The sequence below is a fragment of the Hippoglossus stenolepis genome, chromosome 18 (assembly GCF_022539355.2).
Source record: "Hippoglossus stenolepis isolate QCI-W04-F060 chromosome 18, HSTE1.2, whole genome shotgun sequence".
NCBI lineage: Eukaryota > Metazoa > Chordata > Actinopteri > Pleuronectiformes > Pleuronectidae > Hippoglossus > Hippoglossus stenolepis.
Genome location: NC_061500.1, coordinates 515,700 through 533,530, shown reverse-complemented (window position 1 = coordinate 533,530; position 17,831 = coordinate 515,700). Strand labels below are relative to the sequence as shown.

Sequence of the window (17,831 nt, the reverse complement as noted above, 5' to 3'; positions counted from 1 at the left end):
CAGGTAGAAATTCCCAGCTAACAGCCCCAGTGTGTTCCAGTGATGTAGCTCCGAAGAATCAGGGAGGAACGTCGCTTCAACTTTCTTTGCGTGAGTTAAAATGCCACTTCCCGACACATCGTCACCGGAGGAGGAGAATCAGTGAAAGTTCCTCCTCAGATGTCTGGAAACCAGACGTGGTTTCATGCTAACTCGAAGGGCAGTGGCAGTTTAACGAATAGAAAGTAGGAATTTCCACATTTCCGACATCTTTGGGAAGCAGCGCTATTTGAGCTGTCGGACATTGATTTTCTCTTTTTTCTACTCTTGGCAGTTCCTCTTTGCATGCATTCAGCTGGGGTCCATAGAAGCACCTTTATATAATGTAACATAGCACCATTTTTTCATATAGTTTTCCTATTGTACTGGGACCCAACCATTGGCATGCATACACTCTAAAAACTGTTTTCTTGGTTACCATTTCTAGACGTAGCTTTGTTTCAATGTTACAAGGCAAGTAATGAATATTCATACAGTACTTTACATGTAGAAGATGAACTAATACAGTACACATTGAAGAAAGTGCTAGAGTACAAAACCTCCTTTGTTTTTTAAGTCTTACTCTACAGGACTATAGGACACACCAATGTAATACATTACATTTATCTAAATATACACCTGTTCACATTATTCACTTCAGTTCATTTTTAAATGATTTGCCAAACACACACGTCTTTACATTTCCCACCACAGGAGTCTGAAGCTCAACAGAAGGCAAAAGAAAACAGCCAACCAGAATATCTTCTTCAGTATGTTCACATTCACGTCACTCGACCAAGCACAGACACGTACACTGTGTGAGCCCCGCCCCTTTGCTCCCAACGCTCACTCCTGCAACACGACCACTTTCATCCGACATGCGATCAAGCAACGATCCTGCAAGAACCGGTTTTCTCTTTTTTCTTTTCAGTCTTTTGTTTCTGCTAAAATAAAGCACATGAATCAAAATCAGCACAACTGTCCCTTCCAGTCAGAGTGAAGGTGCTTTAAGGCTCAGGGTTGGAAACATTAGATGTTTGTTAACAGTTGTTCATCAAAGTCCAACATCCTGTGGCCCTCCTCCTGCAGCTTCCTATTGGCTGTGCACGCACAAGCTCTCATGACACCAACGGAAGTGAATCAGAAGTTTGTACGAACTGTGTCACTTTACTGGAACCACACGAAACCACTCAAACACCGAGGGACAAGGACGAGCAGCTGTGGTCCCACTATGGCCGAAGACACGGGTCCTTGTTGTGCTTCATGCTCCGGAGCATTAAACTGATGATGTGTTCAGAAACTACAGAGTGAAGGAAAAACCCTTGAATCCATGAATGAGCTTTCTCTCCACAGCTTTGAGCTGCGCGTCACCGTGGAGACGCAGGTCAAAGGTCAGATCAAGTGTCCACACACACAAAGACAAAATGATCTTGAATTAAAGTTAAATAACCGTAATTGACGATCTTTTCATTTTTATTATTTCCATCTGATAAAATACATTAATAATAATAATAGGAAACCAAATTGTAAGTGAACATTTATTTAACATTAAGTATTGTTCACTTGAACACAGAAATATTGGAAAATAAAAATTGTAGTTTGTATTTGCTGTAATAGATCAGTATTCTATTTGTTATTTTAGTTCTTATGTTTTACATTTATTTTTAAATTTCCCCACAAGTAATTAAAAGACTGAATTAAAACCATTTCAAACTATTGAATTAAATGTTTGTGGCTCCGACCTCAGCTGCTGCTCTCCATCAGCGACGAGTGATTCACTCTTTTAATTCCCCTTAAATTATCCATGTGTCACATTTGATTTGGTTTCCATTCATGATGTTCAACATACATTTAATCAGTAAGTTTATTTCAGGGATCTATTTACCGAGAAGGTAACAGTGTAAATTTGGCATCATAAGGAGAATGGAGAAGGTTTGGAGATAAAACTAAAAGTGAGCAGATACGACGCTGCAGTCGTCCCAGCGACGGGTCATAAAAACATTCAGATGTTTTTATGTGACACAACCTTTGTCTCCTCTTTAAATCTTTGATTCTTCTGATTCCGTCTCTGCAGTTGTGAAAAAACCTTTTTTCTGACAGTTGTGCGTTTGTGGCAGCAGCTGTGGCAAACATACACCTCAACATCATTATGCAAATAAGAGACTAACGTTAATATAAATACTGATATGCGTATACGTATAATACATGAGTTTATATGTATTTGATTCTGGAGGAATTTCTTCTTTTTTTTTCTTATTCTTTTAAAACTGGGTCACTTATTATATAATTATAAATTATAAATATACTTAAAATGTTGTTAAGCTTCATTTAGAATATTTTCAGCTCTGGAGTAAAAACACTGATGTGTCACATGTCACAAATACCAGGTGTGAACTGCAGGACATCAGGACTCAGATCGTTTTCCTCCATCAACCTAAACTCAGTCGCATTCTACTCATGACAAAAATGCGAAATGAGCACAAACGTGAGACAACGTTTAACATTAGCATGTGGACTCTTTCACACCTGCCTCATTCAGACTCTGCAGTTCAGTCTGAAGCTGAACATCAGGTGTGAAAGGTTCCTCAGAGCAGAAGAGGAGTTCTGGGTCTGGATCAAACTGAACCTGCTTCTGTTGGTTTGCAGTGAAAACACTTTGTTGGACAGTTTGGACTTTTGGACCAATCACAGGAAGTAGAGACAGAATTAAATTAAGGAAGAAGAAGAAGAAGCTGCAGTCTTCATCTCCGACGATATGTTAGAACCACGAGGACGTTCATTTGCTGCATTTGAACTAGTGTGGAGTACTGTAGTACTGTAGATTACTGTAGTACTGATGTACTGTAGTACTGTAGATTACTGTAGTACTGTAGATTACTGTAGTACTGTGGAGTACTGTAGATTACTGTAGTACTGTGGAGTACTGCGCCTGAAGGTGCTGATGCTGCTAGTGATACCACCATGATGTTACCATGGCAACTAAATGAAGCTTCTCCATTCAAACAGAAAGCCTACTACCCCCCCACATCAGGCGCCGTTTGTCAGACTAAACTCTTTCGTCCCTAAATTACAACGTGAAACCAGAACTCACAGATCAGATGAAACAACGAACCCGTGAAGCTGGTTCACTTTGTTTTTCTCCACAAAGTGAACTCTTCTAATGTTTGTGCTCATTTCACAAAGTTCAGTTTGTGATTATTCAACATGATGTTGCATTAACATGTGAGCGGATGTGAGACGGGTCAGAAAAGGACACTGACCATGACGGGAGTTTGTGTTGAGAAGAGGATTCTACAAGCAGGGACCCATGATTGTCACTTAACACCAAAGGCATGGTTAGAACTGGTCCCTCTATGCCGACCAATCACAAAGCAGCAAAACAAAAGTGCAGCTTCTTTTTAAAGTGCTTTTTGGAGAAATATTTGGAATTGGATGGACAGAAGACATTTCACCTTTAAAGGAACTCGTTCTCTTTCCAGGAGAAACTGTGTCTCTGTCCTGAGGTCTTGAGGCTTTGCCTCTTCACTGCTGAATCTGATAATCAAATCATTTGCTATATATATGTTCTAATTTTATTTTAGTCATTTGTGCTTTGCATTATACTTCTTGCTGTACTTTATAGAACTTTAGCATTTTATATGAAAATAAAAGTCACTCAGCCTTAACTTCCCTTGACCAGTCAACAAACTCACTAAATTCAACCAATCCTGTGCTTTGTGATCTCACACCAGTCGACTTCCAGATGTTTCAACACGGTCCTCAAACTCATCTCAGCTCCACCAAACGGCTCACCGACGAGACGGAGCCTTCACCGGTGATAAAAGAGGAAGATGAGGAAGATGAAGAGAAGCCTGTTTCATCAGAGCTTTCTAACCACACTCATGAGCTCCGAGCTAACAAGCTGACAACATGGAGACCTGCAGATCTGTCCTACATCAAGACCCAGAGACGTCACAGGACAGACACACGTTTCCATAGCAACTCATTTCTTCACACATCACATTTAACTTCTGGTGGCACGTGACTCATTGTGATGTCTCATTTCAAATCTTATCTTAAGGTCATGTAGTAAAATATTGTAAGATATATTTCTCAATGTTTCAGGGATCAACAAGAGTTTTAAAGTCGTCACTATAAAACTAGCGTTGTGGTTCTGCAGCTGGACGTGAGGACCAGAGTTTAAAGATCAGCTTCACAAGATGATCGACATGAGAACTTTGACCTCATGCGACAAACAACTTCAAATTCTATAAATGAATCTGAGGAGCAGATTCTTCACAACTGGTTTTGTGTCGACTCGTCATGAGACAGAAACACCCGGGTTCGGCTGGTCTCCAGCGCAAACACAAACAATGACTGTAAATAAAGATGGACGACAAGACAACTCATAAAAGTGAAGCCAAAACATCTCCATCGCCCCCTGCTGTCTGGCTGCAGTATAGGTCCATATTGTCAGATGGGACGTGGACAGAACCTGAAAATTAAATACCAAACCAAGGTTTCTGTCATTTTAGGTAGTTGATGCATGGTCAAGTTTTGTTTTCGTGTTTGTTTCATTTAGTTTTTTCAGCTATTAGTTAAAAATGGGCTGAGACGTCATGATTGACAGCTGAGACTGGCTCGTGATTGGTCAGGTGGGTGTAGCAGTGGGACGCGGTGGCTCGAGACGGCAGCGTCTGCATCCAATTTATTTGGGCAGAGATGTGTCGTCCATCTTTAAATACATTCATGGACTGGACGCCTCGTCCACGATGGATCTGGACACGTCAGCTGCCCCCTGGGACATCTGTCCACGCCCCAGGTCGTTGTCTTTGACGACTCGTGCACAGCGCTGCCAAACGACGGCTGCTGCTCGGCCAGAGGAGACGAACTGAACACCGACTGTTTGCTCAGCACAACATGCGTGTAAAGACTTTACTTAAGATTAAGTGTGTAAATCTGAGGCTGTAATTACTGTGTAGTCTAAATAATCCAACTACACAAGAACAATGAGACGTGTGTTTGTGCGACAGCAGCCTCTGTCTTCTCCGCCTGAAACCATCTCTTCCACCATGAGACGTCTTCTCTGCTTCATTCATACAACTTCCTGTTCTGTCCCTTCAGTTCAAGTAGAAGCTCCAATATTCAATATTAGTAAGTGAATGTGTCTCGGCTACGGAAACACATTCCTGTGTTCGTGGACTAAGTGCCTGCGTTGGATAGAATGAAAAAGACCTTTCAGCACTTGGATAGGGGTGTGTGTGTGTGTGTGTGTGTGTGTGTGTGTGTGTGTGTGTGTGTGTGTGTGTGTGTGTGTGTGTGTGTGTGTGTGTGTGTGTGTGTGAGCTTGTAGCGAGGCCACATTTGAACCGTTATGACGTCACAGCCACACACATCACAACACCTCCACCAGCTCCTGCATCATCGCCTGTCACACCGAGAAGTGTTGCCAGGCAACATCGTCCCATGTGGGCTGCAGGCGTCACTTAAATCTGCTGGTGTGTTCAAAGATCAAAGTCCTGCTCGGGGTCCAGGGGTCAGTGGGGGGTTAAAGGATTAAAGTGGTTTCACCACATTATGAATAAACAGCTGTGATTTAAGGTCTTTACACATCGAGTCCAAAACTGTCTCACATTTAAAAACAATGTGTCAATCACGTTTACACACCTGGTTGGATTTGAACTTAAATCCTAAATTCAAGTGATTATTATTATTATAAGTCTCCTCACATCTTCTAGCAACAATAACTCCTCAATTCATGTGTCTGCTCCTTCATCTGTTAAAGTGCATTAAACAGCACTGAGAGATGAAGATGAAGATGAAGATGAATGATTGGATTCTTGGCAGGTTCAGATTAGTCATTAACCAGCCCTTGGGGGGGGAACCAAACAGTTCAGGTGCTGTAAGGTTGAGGGGACACACACTGTTCATCATGGAGACTATTGAAGGACATGTCTGCAGGGCCCCTGGAGGACATGTCTGCAGGGCCCCTGGAGGACATCAAGGGACATGTCTGCAGGGCCCCTGGAGGACATCATGGGACATGTCTGCAGGGCCCCTGGAGAACATGTATGCAGGGCCCCTGGAGGACATGTCTGCACGTCCCTGGAGAACATGTCTGCAGGGCCCCTGGAGGACATCAAGGGACATGTCTGCAGGGTCCCTGGAGGACATGTCTGCAGGGACATGTGGGGCCCCTGCAGGGGCTCCCAGAGCTCCAGTCCGGGTCAGTCCTCCTGCTCCTCGCTGTCCTGTCTCGTCTCTGTCCTCTTCTCTTTGTGACAAGTGAAAATCCGTCTCATCTCCTCCTCGTAGCGGAGGAAGTTGTCTCCGAACCGGGCCCAGGCCTTCAGCGGGACGGTGATGGTGTTCCGGTACGGCTGCCGGACCTCGCTGATCTTCAGGAACACTCCGAACCTGTTGGACCCCACGTCGAAGTAGAACCTCTTGTTGTCCACGCGGAAGGACGCGGCCTCGGGCAGCTCGGGGCTGTCGTCCTCGTCCTCCTGGGTCCGGGAGCCGGTTCGGCCGCGCTCGTCCCCGTCGTCGTCCCCGTAGTCTTCGATGAGCTGCGACAGGGCGTCCCGGAACTCGATGAGGCCCTGCGCGGGCAGAACGATGGTGTGTTCGATTCCCTGGCCGTAGTAGCCCATGGTGCCGTGGCCCTTGCTCACCGTCTGGCGGATGCGCAGGAAGCGGCCGCGCTGGTTCTCCTTCAGGTCCAGGAAGTACTTCCGGTTGTCGCGCTCGATCAGCTCGCTCTTCAGCACGCGCTGCGCGTGCTCGTCGGACGCGGCGGACCCGGCGGGAGACAGAGGCGCGTGCTCCTGCGCTCTCCTGCGGGGCTCGAGCACGCGGCCCTGTCCGTTGCTGTGCGGCTCGTCGAGCGGCGCGAGCCCGAGGCCCCGCAGCCCGATGCGCGCGTAGTAGTCGATGAAGTCCCCGAGACAGCAGCGCAGCGCCGGGGCCGCGGACATGGACAGAGTCAGCTTGCTCTTCCGGATATTGTCATGGCGGCCTCTCCCGATCCAAACCTCCGCGATCTTCAGGAAGCGGCCGCGCACGCTCTGCTTCACGTCCAGGTAGAAGCGCTTCTTCTGGATGTCCACGCGCTTCGACGCGAGCTCCTGGATGTCGGAGCCCGGGGGCTGCTGCTGCGGGGGGGGGAGCGCCGCTCTGGGAAGAGCCTCCGCCGCCAGCTTGGCTCGGCCTCGATCCATCGCTCTGCAGCAGCCGTCAGCAGCCGTCATGTTCGATTCCTCCAGCAGGACAAAGGCTGTCCGCCATCACACTGTCACACAACACAGACACACACCAGCGTTAATACCACAGGAGCAGCACGCCGCACGCACACAGGAACACGTTAATACGAGAGGACGAGGACACGGACACACACACACACACAACACACACACACACTAATACACACACACACACACACACAGTTACACACACACAACAGCACGCGTTAATACAGCTGGAGCAACACACACTGTCACACACCGTCACACAACACGCGTTAATACAGCTGGAGCAACACACACTGTCACACACTGTAACACATTAATACCGGAGGAGCAGCACACACGCGCACACACAGTCACACACTGTAACACATTAATACCGGAGGAGCAGCACACGCGCACACACACTGTCAGACACACACTGACACACTGTCCAGATGCCTGGAATGACCTGAAAATGGCAGCATGTTCGGAGTCATCAGCTGATCCGGTGTCCTGGATGAGAGGGTCACAATCAGATGTTCCGTCCTGTGCACCAACATGGAGCAGCTCAGGTTTACTCAGGTCCCGGTTCACCGAGGAGAAGCAGCCGGGCTGAGGAAGAGGAGGAAGAGGAGGCGGCTCCGGTACTACATGAACCCAGTGAACCCATCCCGCACCCCCCCTCCGTCCTGAGGAAACCTCTCTTAAAGAGACACGAGCTGCACGAAGAGGAGGAGGAGGGAGAGTCTTCCTCTGCAGCTGATCCATCTTCATCTTTATCATCTTCATCAGCGGCTGCTCCATCTTCATCACTTTCATCGTAATCATCACCATCTTCATCTTAATTATCATCTTCATCTGCAGCTGCTCCATCTTTGTCTTTATCATCACCATCTTCATCATTAACATCATCTTCATCATCAGCCGCTCCATCTTCATCTGCAGCTGCTCCATCTTCATCACTTTCATCTTCATCATCACCATCTTCATCTTAATTATCATCTTCATCTGCAGCTGCTCTATCTTCGTCTTTATCATCACCATCTTCATCATTAACATCATCTTCCTCAGCAGCTGCTCCATCTACATCATCATATTTATCACCTTCATCATCATCTTCATCATGAAAGATGATACAAAATACACTTCCTTCCTGAAAATAAACAGATCATCTCATCACAACACATCTTCATATTGTGCTCTTTTTTAAAACATCTGTATATATGATTTTTTATTTAGTCTCTTGTACAATTTTACATTTAGTGTCTTTACACGATATAACAAAACTTAATCCTGTCTGTGAAGAGGTCCTAGTTGATCCTGGTGGATCCTTGTGGGTCCTTGTGGATCCGGTGGGTCCTGTGGTCCGGTGGGTCCTTGTGGGTCCCGGTGGATCCCGGTGGATCCTTGTGGATCCCGGTGGAGCCTTGTGGGTCCCGGTGGAGCCTTGTGGGTCCTTGTGGGTCCCGGTGGATCCTTGTGGGTCCCGGTGGAGCCTTGTGGGTCCTGTGGGTCCCGGTGGAGCCTTGTGGGTCCTTGTGGGTCCGTGGATCCTTGTGGATCCCGGTGGGTCCGTGGATCCGTGGATCGGTTGGTCCTTGTGGATCCTTGTGGATCCCGGTGGATCCTTGTGGGTCCTTGTGGGTCCCGGTGGATCCTTGTGGGTCCCGGTGGATCCCGGTGGATCCTAGTTGATCCTTGTGGATCCCGGTGGATCCTTGTGGATCCCGGTGGATCCTTGTGGGTCCTTGTGGGTCCCGGTGGATCCTTGTGGATCCCGGTGATGAGACGTTTCACTTCTTCAGTTCTCACTGATGCTGGAGTCGCAGGTGTTTCCCTCGTAGGGTCGTTACCTGAGAGGCTGGACCCACAATGCAGTGCACATGCGTAGTTACATTTTTTATAATAATAATAATAATAATAATAAGTGTGAAGTCTGCAGAGCAGGGATTCAACACATTTGACCGTGCAACCTCCTCTCAACTGCCCCCTGGTGGCTGGCTGCAGCATAGGTCATAAACCCTCCTCCATGTTAGCAGATGGGACATGGACCAAACTACAAAATCTAAGATGTTAAATAAATGTTTGTCAAAGATGTTTCTGTCATTTCAGGTCGTTCTTATCTCTGATGTTTGTTCAAGTGTTTCTGATCAGTTTGAATCAGTTATTTGATGATATAAAAACAGGCTGCGACGTGATGATTGACAGCTGAGACTGGCTCAGGATGGTTGAGTGTGTGGGCGGGGCCTCGATGCACAGACTCTATACTCAGAGTTCATATCCAGATAGATCCAGATAGAGGGAGGAAGTGAAGACGTGTCGGACGTCTTTATTTACAGTCCATGTTTTCAACACCAAGATGAGAAGTAAGGAAGGGATCAGGTTTCATTTTCTTAATGAAATTAAACGACCATTGAACAGATAAAGCCGTCGCGTCGTCTTTTAACTTAACGACGCCAAATGATCCTGTACATGACTCAGTTTTTTATATTTTATTTTTAAAGTTATTTTAACTTTAACATTCACTGGCATCGCATGTCAGTGTCACTTGATTACATTCATGAGCAGTGTATATACTGTGTGAGCAGGAAACATGGCTGCAGAGGTAACACCCCTCCACAGGGGGGCAGTGCAGCAGCAGAAAGGTCACCTGCTGCACTGCCCGTCACTCCCAACTCTGTGGTTCAGACGTTTTGAAATGTAGCACAAAGCGTTTGAAATGACATTTACCATGTAGCACAAAGCGTCCACATACAGGTGTGGACTACAAAGATATGGCTAGTAATTGTTCCATGCGAATGCTAAGCTAACTGCAGCTGCGAGCTCTTATTCACATGTATTTTACAGAGTACATATGTGCAAAAGACAAACCGGTTCAATCTCTTCTTCGCTGCTCCAAAAGGCACCGAAGTGTGGACATGTCTGTTCTTACTGCTGGCTGTAGCCTCCCAGCTGAGGCATGTAGCTGGAGGCAGGCGCCGTCGGCAGCCAATCAGCTGACTGCTCATCTGTAAGTGTCAGCTCAGAGTCCTCCTCCAGGGGGCAGAAGTCCAGAGGCTCTAGCACCTCCTGCTGCTCCATCTCCAGCAGCTGGTTGAAGTCGGCGGGGTCGTTCGCCGCAGGTCGTCGCAGGAAGCGCTGGTGTCTGCTGCCCTCCTGCACCAACATGTCCGGGTTCTCCTCGCAGTCCAGCAGGGGCTGCGTGGACTCGGAGCGGGAGAAGATGGCCGACTGCGGCTGCGAGCTCGGAGTCTGACCCTTGTAACCGTTGGAGGCCACCACAGAGGAGTACTGCACGGTACTTGCCGTGGTGTCCACCAACTCTCCGCCCTCGTCGCTGTCAGACACGCTCTGGCGAGGCGAAGACATACAGGAGGAGCCGCCGATGCCGCTGCTGTGCTCCTCGGACAGATACTTGTCCTTCTTCAGAGGAAGACTGGTTTTGTCTTCATCAAACACCGTCTTTCCATCGCACATGTCCACGTCGAGGACACTGATGCCAGACAGACAGTTCTCCTTTGGCGTCTCTGCCTGAGGACGACAAGACTAATTATCCACAGAGAAATAAATGCGAGTCCATTTGTCTGTTTTCATGCAGATACTCTTTTTCTGCTGCGAGGACCAGAGTGAATGAATAATTCTTTAGGCACATGAACAGGTTTCCTGTATGTGACTGTATATGATAATAAAAGACCTGAGTCTCATCAGCCGCCATATTTCTGTGTCCTATATAGAAACGTCATAAATGTGTATATGCATCATATTCATTTATCTCCACTGGAATTAATCTTTTCATCTTGTGATTGTATTTTGCAGTGATTTTGTTCGTGCTGGTGAACAAACACTAAACTTTTATATACAAGTTGGCAACATATTTTACAAACCACACAGAACACTTAATACACCATTTATTCATTCATGTATTCGGCATTTTTTCCACTGGACCTTTCAGGTTGATACTCATTTAATAGACGTCTACGTATGAGCTGAGATAAACTCTGGTATCAATCTATAAAGTGTTTTAAATAATGTACATCATGTTTTCACCCTCATGTGTCAGTGCAAAGGAAGTTCTTACTTTTAACGGATAATCAGGAGACCAGTATCCAATCGTGCTCTCTCCAGGGTTTGGAATCTGAGGCCAGAAGTTCTTCTTGATGCTGCAACACAGACAATAAATAAATCAGATCAGGATCCAAAGACAAAGAATCCACCATATCAATAACAAAATCACTAATAATTTAAAATGCTTTCATTTGTCTGAGCAGTTTTTAATCCAGTGGTGAATAGTTCAAACTACATCTTCTTGTGGAAAGAAACTAGTTGATAAGGAGAGAAACGTCTGAACAGCTGTGGTGGGTGACCACAAGCCACTGATGAGACAAATTGAATAAAGACATTCAACAACATCTTCAGATGGATCTAAGACACTGGAGGAACATTTATACTGCAGCGCTCAAAGAGTTTAAATGGAACTTACCTGTCTTTTTTGGAAATACAGATCACCATCGTCATGACGACAACAACCAGAAAGCCAAAACTCGCTCCACCGACGATGAACTCGATCTCTCCCGGTGCTGAGAGGAGAACACAACAGAGTGAGAACCGGCTGCTTCCTGCTCTCATCAACACTGAGGCTGGGTCATTTCAGTTTTTGTAAACGTTGGTAATTCAGCTCTTCAGGTTTTGCTTAGTTTAAAACAAACAGGAGTTACTGAGGGCAACACTCACCATATTTCAGAGTGGTGAAGGAGTGACGGGAGCCTTCGGCTGAACCTGCGATGGTCGAGGCACTGATCCACGTGTCGTACTTGGTGTTTCCTGACAGTGATGTCAGAGTGAATGAGGTCGTGTTTGAAGGAACGGTCACCGCTGAGAAAGTGAGACAGAGAGACTGAGTTAGGAAATCACAGACACACATGTGAAGCCTGTTCAGTGTGACGGATACTTACAGAGTACATCATCCCCACTTGTGTAGAATATTGTGTAGTTTGTGATGAAGCCTCTTCGACTGCTTTGGGGAATCTCTGTCCACACAAGCTCAGCCTCGTTATGTCCTGGTCTACCGTTCAGTCTGACAGTGGGGCCTTTCTCTGGAGCTGTAATTAATGTTCATTGTCAAATATTATCTGTCTTCTAATAACTAAATGAATCGTGACCTTGCTGCATTAAAATCAAATTAACTTCACAGACAGAAGAGAAACATGTGGAGAAAGGTTTTCACGACCTGCTTTTAATATTAACAATATTTCAAAATGAACTAACGAGTGTGTTTTCTCACCACTTTGCTCCAGAAAGGCTTGAACAGTTGCTGCCTGCCCCGTCCATCCAGAATATATTGGATACACAGACACAGTGTAGCAAACAAACTTCTTCAGGTCGCCTACATATAACATGAAGATCAAGAGTTAAATTAAAGGATAAAAGTAAAATCTAAACTGCATTTGTTAAGTGTAAAGTGGCGAATCAGTGAAGTGGTTCTCCAGCTTCACGCTCAGCAGAAAGAAACTTACCTTTAATAACAGTGAGTCTGGTGCTTCTGTTTTCTCTCTGCCAGTCCATCCCGTCTCCACTGACCCACTGCACCACGTACTCCGTCACAGCTTCAGTGTTCGGGGGTTTCCACTGCAGCCACATCTGGCCTCCGTGGACCCACCCCCTCAGCTCCTCCACTGGGGCAAGCTCTGTAACACATTCACACACATGAAAAATCTTCCCCTTCACTCATCTGTCCTCCATTTAGACTAAGTCCCTAAATGTTTATATGGGACAATCCATGCGTGTCAGAACGCTGTAACTCCCGAATATCGGTGTCAGCGAACTGCACGTAAAAACATCACTCTAAATGTACGACACGCGTCAGCGGTATATTGTGTTGCATGTATCCCTTTAGTGTATAACTCAGCGTCACCATGGAAACCTACCATGTGCTTTCTCGGGGATGAATAACGACGCTGCAGCAGACTTCCCCACCGAGTTGACGGCAGTGACGTACACTTTGACAGATTTCTTGTCGGCCAGGAGAATGTCTTTGAGGTCGGTGCTGCTCCTGTGGTCGGAGCGGCCGTCGGCCTCCGAGCGGTTGACGGGGAAACTCTCCCAACTTCCATTCTTCACTTTTTCCTTTTGTTCTTGAACCCTCATGTCGAATCTTAATACCCTCCCGTTGGCAAACACTGGATCCTGAGAGGACAGAGTCACAAACTGTTACCTACGTCACCTTCCAGCATCACGTCAGGGAGTAACACAAGTCAATTTTACAATTATAAAAAATACTTTTCTTTATGGTGTCATTGTTTATCTTTATGTGAATTTAGTTAATGTCATTGCATCATTCTGCCACTTTATGTTGTATATTTAATAAATGATTTAAAAATTAAAATAATAGGATTCAGTGCTTTGCTTGTAAGCACTTTTGCCAGATAAAATAAAATCCTCCATCTTGATTTCGGTAACAGGTTTGTTTGTCTTAATTAATACAGTTTAAACCCAAAAGTCCACAGATGTCTGATCTGCACTTTGATTGTTGTGTGTGACTTTACCTTACAGATAAACTGCACTCGTCGCTCACCAACATCACTTTCAACAACGATTTTCCATAAATCTGGTTTACTTGTTGGTCCTAGGAAAAAGAAAAAGAACGTTTTACTCGAGCAGTGGACGGATTCAGTCTCTTCACCTTTGTAAATATTTATAACACTGAAGTGGAGATATTGGGTTAAAAGATTTTAATCTAATACACGTTTTGTCAAATTCTGCTAACACCTCCTCAGAGTGAGTCGAACTAAATAACACCATGTTTTGTTTGGAGCTTATTAAACTCACGGTCCTCTGGCGTTCTCTTGGTAGCGTTGCTGCTCCATTCACTCCAGTAACCGAAGCCCTCTCTGTCGTTTTTGCAGCGAACCTGAGTGACGTAAACAGTGTCTGGCCGAAGGTTCTGGAGTCTGAAGGACTGAATGTCCTTGGCAGTGTCCACATGAGGCACCTGAAGGACATGATAAATAAATATAATCTCAACTAATAATTAGAAAAGAAAAACAGCAGATTCTCTACGTAAAAGGAAAAAAGACACAAATAAAGACAAACACCGCAGAAGGTCACAAACATACTTACATACACCCAATCATGAGATCCATCTTGGCAGAATCTGATTTCATACGTTAATCCCACATATTGTTTTTCAACAGGACGATTCCAGTTTATGAGAAGAGAGGTGGGAAAATTGTTCTCAGAGATGATTTGGATGTTTGCCGGAGGCTTTGTTTTCACTGCAACAAATGAAATTGAAGATATTGATTCCAATAAAAATCTGCAGTGTAGAAATCAAACACTTAAACAACATTCAACTGACCAAAGTATCCGGCGTCTCTCCTCAGACGCTCAGACTCGATGGTTCCCAGTTTATTCTTTGCCTCCACCCAGATCTCCAGCTCCATGAAGTGTGGGAAAACGGACAGAGACACAGAGGCACTGTTTCCTTCAGTCGACATGTTATGAGAGAGTTCACTGTTGATACAACACAAAACAAGTTTTAATACCATTTAGGATCTTATGGCATTTGCATTTTTTTGCTGCAGACAAATAACTGACATCTGGACATGTACTCACTTGATGACTTTCAAAATCAGTGTGAAAGTTGTGGCGACGTCTTTGGTTTGACGTCCTGCTGCGACCCAGCTGCACGTGATAGTTGGAGAGATGCGACTTTCCTCCTGAAGAGCGATGCAGGTAAGATTCTCTGGCTTCGTCGGACGATCTGACATTGAAGTGAAACACACACGTTTAAAGTTTTTTGCAACACAAGAAGACAACGGTTTTTCTGATCTGATGCTCTCCCATCAGCTAGAACATCTTAATTGACAGGCTTTGGTTTTAGCTCTCTCCTCCACCACCACACCTCCTGACTATCTAATAAAGGTCAAATTGCATTAAAAAAAACCACATATTTATATATTTGTAGATAAACTTACAGCCTTTCCGAAGGATGATCCCGTGCATAAATTTGCCTTGATTCAGGACAACGTTGGCCGACACCTTCTTGCAGAGGCATAATAACCATTCATTTTTTTCACCGCTGACATGAATGGTGACGTTCAGAGCTGTTGTGTTGATCTCTGTGTACTGTTCTTTGGGTACCGTCGCCTGAGACAAATTCCAGTAGAGGTCGTCAGCTGTGACTTCGGCTGTGTTGATGATCATGCAGGTAGCCGTGAAGTCAGTCCCTATCTCCACTACTTCAGGATGCGGGGCCGTCAACAAATGGTTGTCACTTCCTTAAGAGCAAGAAGAAGAAGAAACGCTCAGCAACTCCACATTCAGAATCAAACTCGGCCAAAGAAAAAGTCATGATAAGCATTTTAGAAACATTTCACTGTGACTGCTGAGCCAGCAAATATCACTCAGTCTGAGCAGCTCACACAAAACCAACATGAACTTCTGCTGCAGGTTCCATGAAGGGTGACAACACAAGAACATGTCAATGTTATGTTTGTTTCTGTTGTAAGTACACAGCAGTACACAGCAGTAATCAGCAGTACGCCGCAGTACGCAGCAGTAATCAGCAGTACACAGCAGTACACAGCAGTACACCAAGACCCTGGACCGGAGCTTTGAAATAGAAGGCAGCCATAATGAATGATGTTAGCTCCAACTAGTTAACTAAGTTACTGACCAGCAGCCGCAGGTGGAGCTGAGGTGAAGCAGGTGAACAGCAGCAGCTGAAGGACTCGAACTCTCTGCATCATGACGACGAGCTGTCAGGGAACAAAAACACTTTAAATATCACACTGGAACTAACTTGAAGAATCAGCATTCACATCGTCAGGAGCTAACGTTAGCTACAGTGTAGATACTTGATGCTAGTCCAGGTGTGTTGTTAGCTAACTGTTGAAGCTAACTCAGTTAGAAGCTAACTCAGTTAGAACACAGGAGCTAACATTAGCTACAGTGTAGATACTTGATGCTAGTCCAGGTGTGTTGTTAGCCAACTGTTGAAGCTAACTCAGTGAGAACACTGGAGCTAACATTAGCTACAGTGTAGATACTTGATGCTAGTCCAGGTGTGTTGTTAGCTCACTGTTGAAGCTAACTCAGTTAGAACACTGGAGCTAACATTAGCTACAGTATAGATACCTGATGCTAGTCCAGGTGTGTTGTTAGCCAACTGTTGAAGCTAACTCAGTTAGAACACAGGAGCTAACATTAGCTACAGTATAGATACTTGATGCTAGTCCAGGTGTGTTGTTAGCCAACTGTTGAAGCTAACTCAGTGAGAACACTGGAGCTAACATTAGCTACAGTATAGATACCTGATGCTAGTCCAGGTGTGTTGTTAGCTCACTGTTGAAGCTAACTCAGTGAGAACACTGGAGCTAACATTAGCTACAGTATAGATACCTGATGCTAGTCGTGGCTTAAAAAAAGGTTATCACTGTTGAAGCTAACTCAGTGAGAACACTGAGCTAACATTAGCTACAGTATAGATACCTGATGCTAGTCCAGGTGTGTTGTTAGCTCACTGTTGAAGCTAACTCAGTGAGAACACTGAGCTAACTACAGGATATGATGCTAGTCCAGGTGTGTAGCCAACTGTTGATAACTCAGTGAGAACACTGGAGCTAACATTAGCTACAGTATAGATACTTGATGCTAGTCCAGGTGTGTTGTTAGCTCACTGTTGAAGCTAACTCAGTGAGAACACTGGCTACATTAAGTATGAAATGCTAGTCAGGTGTGTTGGTCTGTTAGCTAATCAGTGAGAATACTGGAGCTAACATTAGCTACAGTATTGATACTTGATGCTAGTCCAGGTGTGTTGTTAGCTCAGTGTTGAAGCTAACTCAGTGAGAACACAGGAGCTAACATTAGCTACAGTATAGATACTTGATGCTAGTCCAGGTGTGTTGTTAGCTCACTGTTGAAGCTAACTCAGTGAGAACACTGGAGCTAACATTAGCTACAGTATAGATACTTGATGCTAGTCCAGGTGTGTTGTTAGCTCACTGTTGAAGCTAACTCAGTGAGAACACTGGAGCTAACATTAGCTACAGTATTGATACTTGATGCTAGTCCAGGTGTGTTGTTAGCTCAGTGTTGAAGCTAACTCAGTGAGAACACAGGAGCTAACATTAGCTACAGTATTGATACGTGATGCTAGTCCAGGTGTGTTGTTAGCTCACTGTTGAAGCTAACTCAGTGAGAACACAGGAGCTAACATTAGCTACAGTATTGATACGTGATGCTAGTCCAGGTGTGTTGTTAGCTCACTGTTCAAGCTAACTCAGTGAGAACGCCGGGACGGGCTCATCCGGCGCCATGTTGTCAGCAGCAGCAGGTTGTAACTCACCTCCTCGTCAGTGTCGATCAGCTGTTTCTAGATCTCTATCTCCTTTGGATACAAACACGGTGAAAACAGCTGAACTCCTCCAGCGGCCATTAGCTGTCTGTGTCTGACAGGCCCCTCCCACTTCCCGTCAGTGACTGTGGTGCGGAAACACTCCATAGATCTCACACTGTGGGGATGAGGTTCAGTCAATTCCGCTCAGCCTGTCTTCTGTTTACACATCTACTGAAAGAAACAGCGGAGCTACAGCTGCTAGTGATTCG

At 45.4% G+C, this 17,831-nt stretch overlaps 2 protein-coding genes across 2 annotated transcripts; both read right to left on the bottom strand.

Annotated features, from left to right (window-relative positions):
• Positions 1-2,942: 2,942 nt before the first annotated feature.
• purg (purine-rich element binding protein G) lies at positions 2,943-7,893 on the bottom strand. Its single transcript, XM_035141648.2, has 2 exons — positions 7,693-7,893; positions 2,943-7,288 (listed from the first exon to the last, which is right to left on the bottom strand). Exon 2 carries the CDS (start codon positions 7,245-7,247, stop codon positions 6,225-6,227), a length of 1,023 nt encoding a protein of 340 aa, XP_034997539.1. The 5' UTR covers positions 7,248-7,288; positions 7,693-7,893; the 3' UTR covers positions 2,943-6,224.
• Positions 7,894-9,700: 1,807 nt separating this feature from the next.
• On the bottom strand, positions 9,701-17,722 carry il6st (interleukin 6 cytokine family signal transduce). Its single transcript, XM_035185109.2, has 16 exons — positions 17,572-17,722; positions 15,898-15,979; positions 15,197-15,499; positions 14,835-14,982; positions 14,578-14,732; positions 14,340-14,494; positions 14,049-14,211; positions 13,766-13,845; positions 13,148-13,406; positions 12,737-12,907; positions 12,505-12,606; positions 12,176-12,322; positions 11,955-12,095; positions 11,704-11,800; positions 11,302-11,383; positions 9,701-10,754 (listed from the first exon to the last, which is right to left on the bottom strand). Exons 2-16 carry the CDS (start codon positions 15,968-15,970, stop codon positions 10,152-10,154), a joined length of 2,679 nt encoding a protein of 892 aa, XP_035041000.1. The 5' UTR covers positions 15,971-15,979; positions 17,572-17,722; the 3' UTR covers positions 9,701-10,151.
• Positions 17,723-17,831: the final 109 nt, after the last annotated feature.

Bases quoted from the DNA above. Each gene is read 5' to 3' on its own strand.
- il6st (XM_035185109.2), bottom strand. From the start codon at position 15,970: ATGATGCAGAGAGTTCGAGTCCTTCAGCTGCTGCTGTTCACCTGCTTC. The intron at 13,846-14,048 runs GTGAGTTTAATA...TCTTTTTCCTAG, and splicing joins CAAGAGAACGCCAGAGGACC to GACCAACAAGTAAACCAGAT. The intron at 12,323-12,504 runs GTGAGAAAACAC...CATTAATTACAG, and splicing joins AGCCTTTCTGGAGCAAAGTG to CTCCAGAGAAAGGCCCCACT.
- purg (XM_035141648.2), bottom strand. From the start codon at position 7,247: ATGACGGCTGCTGACGGCTGCTGCAGAGCGATGGATCGAGGCCGAGCC.